The sequence below is a fragment of the Amphimedon queenslandica genome, unplaced genomic scaffold (genome assembly GCF_000090795.2).
Source record: "Amphimedon queenslandica unplaced genomic scaffold, v1.1 AMPQUscaffold_12641, whole genome shotgun sequence".
In the NCBI taxonomy this organism is placed as follows: Eukaryota; Metazoa; Porifera; class Demospongiae; order Haplosclerida; family Niphatidae; genus Amphimedon; species Amphimedon queenslandica.
This window is the reverse complement of record NW_003547123.1, coordinates 27,288-29,058: the sequence shown is the minus strand read 5'-3', so window position 1 is coordinate 29,058 and position 1,771 is coordinate 27,288. Positions and strand designations below refer to the sequence as shown.

Below are 1,771 nucleotides of genomic sequence, written 5' to 3'. Positions count from 1 at the left end.
TCTGATATGAGACAATTGAATGAAGCTGTTGAGAGAGAAGGCACAGTATTAGGAGGATCACTGGAGAGTGCTTATGATTTATACACTGACTTACAAAATGCTTATACTATAAACTAATGTCTATATATTTATAAAAATGCATGCATGCGTGCAATTTAATGTAGATCTATAATGCAGTCATTTTATATGAGTGGTTTAATTTTAAAATGTTTGCATAAAAAAGGATACAGGAAGTGGTTTAGGTCTAAACTCTAAATAGCAACAGTAATTACAGTTCAGATCGAAAATTACATGGAGTTGCTCGATTCTTTCCGAGGTTCTTTGTCAATCATATGTCTTCTGTGGCTTTGCTGTAAGGTTATAATCGCCAGTGCTAACTGACCTATTCGTTTCCTTCGATCTCCATTTTTTATTAGGTATTGGGCAAGGGAAGGAATGTACCAGACTAATGGACCAATCATTAGTAGCATACAGAGCACAAAATATAAGAACTAGTGCAGTTGGAAGCTATTTAAGTGGTACACTAAGAGTCCTTCAAGAGTATCGGTTCAATTGTTCATCCACTAATATAACCAGTCTTATATTGGGTATTGATGTGAGACCTGGCTATAAACCTCTTCAGGTGAGATTGACGGTGGCCTATGAATATCATTACTGTTTATTACGGTATCCATCTACGGTGATAATTGGCCGCCATTTTGGACGGCAAGATTCAATGGAGGATGAATGAAGAAAGGGCAAAACTGATTCTTTTCGTTGGCATGGAGCTTTTTCAAGCTACAAAAGCTGATTGGAGGAAAGAATGGTCGCTGCTAAGCATATCCTAAAAGAGATTTGGTGCAATATGAAGCATATTCTTTAATAGAGCTTGCTTTCTGCATTAGCCTATTCATACTCCATAGAAAGTTGCCGTCCACGAAAATTATTTCAGAGTCAGCCAGGCTCAGTCACGCCCCTTGCCGTATATCATTCCTTGACGTAATTCATTCTCACCCAAAGAGGTCTATACTATGTTTCCCAGCGTCCAGGTCTTTAGACGTGTTGGTGCCTCTAATAATTATAACCTAATGACTGAGAGAACTATCTTTTATTCTACTTCTAATGTCAGTACTAGCGGAATGTTTGAATATCCACTCAATCCTCCTATACCAGTAATGAGTGGAGACCTGTTAGCTGTATCACAACCAGAACAAGGACTCAGTACTGTTAGATTGTACTACATTGATAATGTTCCAGGGGTCAGCTTCAGTAGCAGTCAGCAAACATTTGGTGAAAATAGTTTTAAATTGAACAACCTTCCAACCACCACAAATCAATTGATATTAGTATATCCAGTAACAGGTAAGACACACACTCACTGTATCATTGAATTATTTTACTATCATTAGATGGATACTGTGTTAATAGTACCAATTCAATCAATGCTTCATTCATTTGGGAAAATGCTCTTAGAATACATCAATCACAAATGTTTCAAAATCAAAGACAGTATTTATATCTTGATATGTTCTTCTTGTGTAATGGATCAGTTACTAAATGGATCTTTGGAGCTGAGAATCAAACCAATAATCAAAATGCATTAGCAGAATTCCAGATATGGCGCCCACAAAGTTCAAGTAGTTACAATAGAGTTTCATTTAGTTCAGTCACACTCAATGATGTTACAATGATTGGTACCAATCTCTATGAGTTTATTCCTCAGACTCCACTGCAGTTCCAGGAAGGAGACATATTTGGTGTTTATATTCCTTCACCAGGTTCAAGTCGATTA

General features: G+C 36.9%; 1 protein-coding gene and 1 long non-coding RNA gene across 2 annotated transcripts in view; both read left to right on the top strand.

Annotated features, from left to right (window-relative positions):
- Positions 1-288: 288 nt before the first annotated feature.
- Positions 289-637, top strand: LOC109587246 (uncharacterized). The gene is made up of 2 exons (XR_002187490.1): positions 289-352; positions 417-637. It is a non-coding gene; the product is annotated as an uncharacterized LOC109587246 (long non-coding RNA).
- Positions 638-975: 338 nt separating this feature from the next.
- The window catches only part of LOC105314703 (location of vulva defective 1-like), an 8,267-nt gene continuing 7,471 nt past the window's right edge, over positions 976-1,771 (top strand). The window contains exon 1 of the mRNA XM_020003481.1: positions 976-1,341. Within this exon, the coding sequence (XP_019859040.1) occupies positions 1,011-1,341 (331 nt within the window). The 5' untranslated portion in view covers positions 976-1,010. The remainder of the gene's footprint in view (positions 1,342-1,771) is intronic.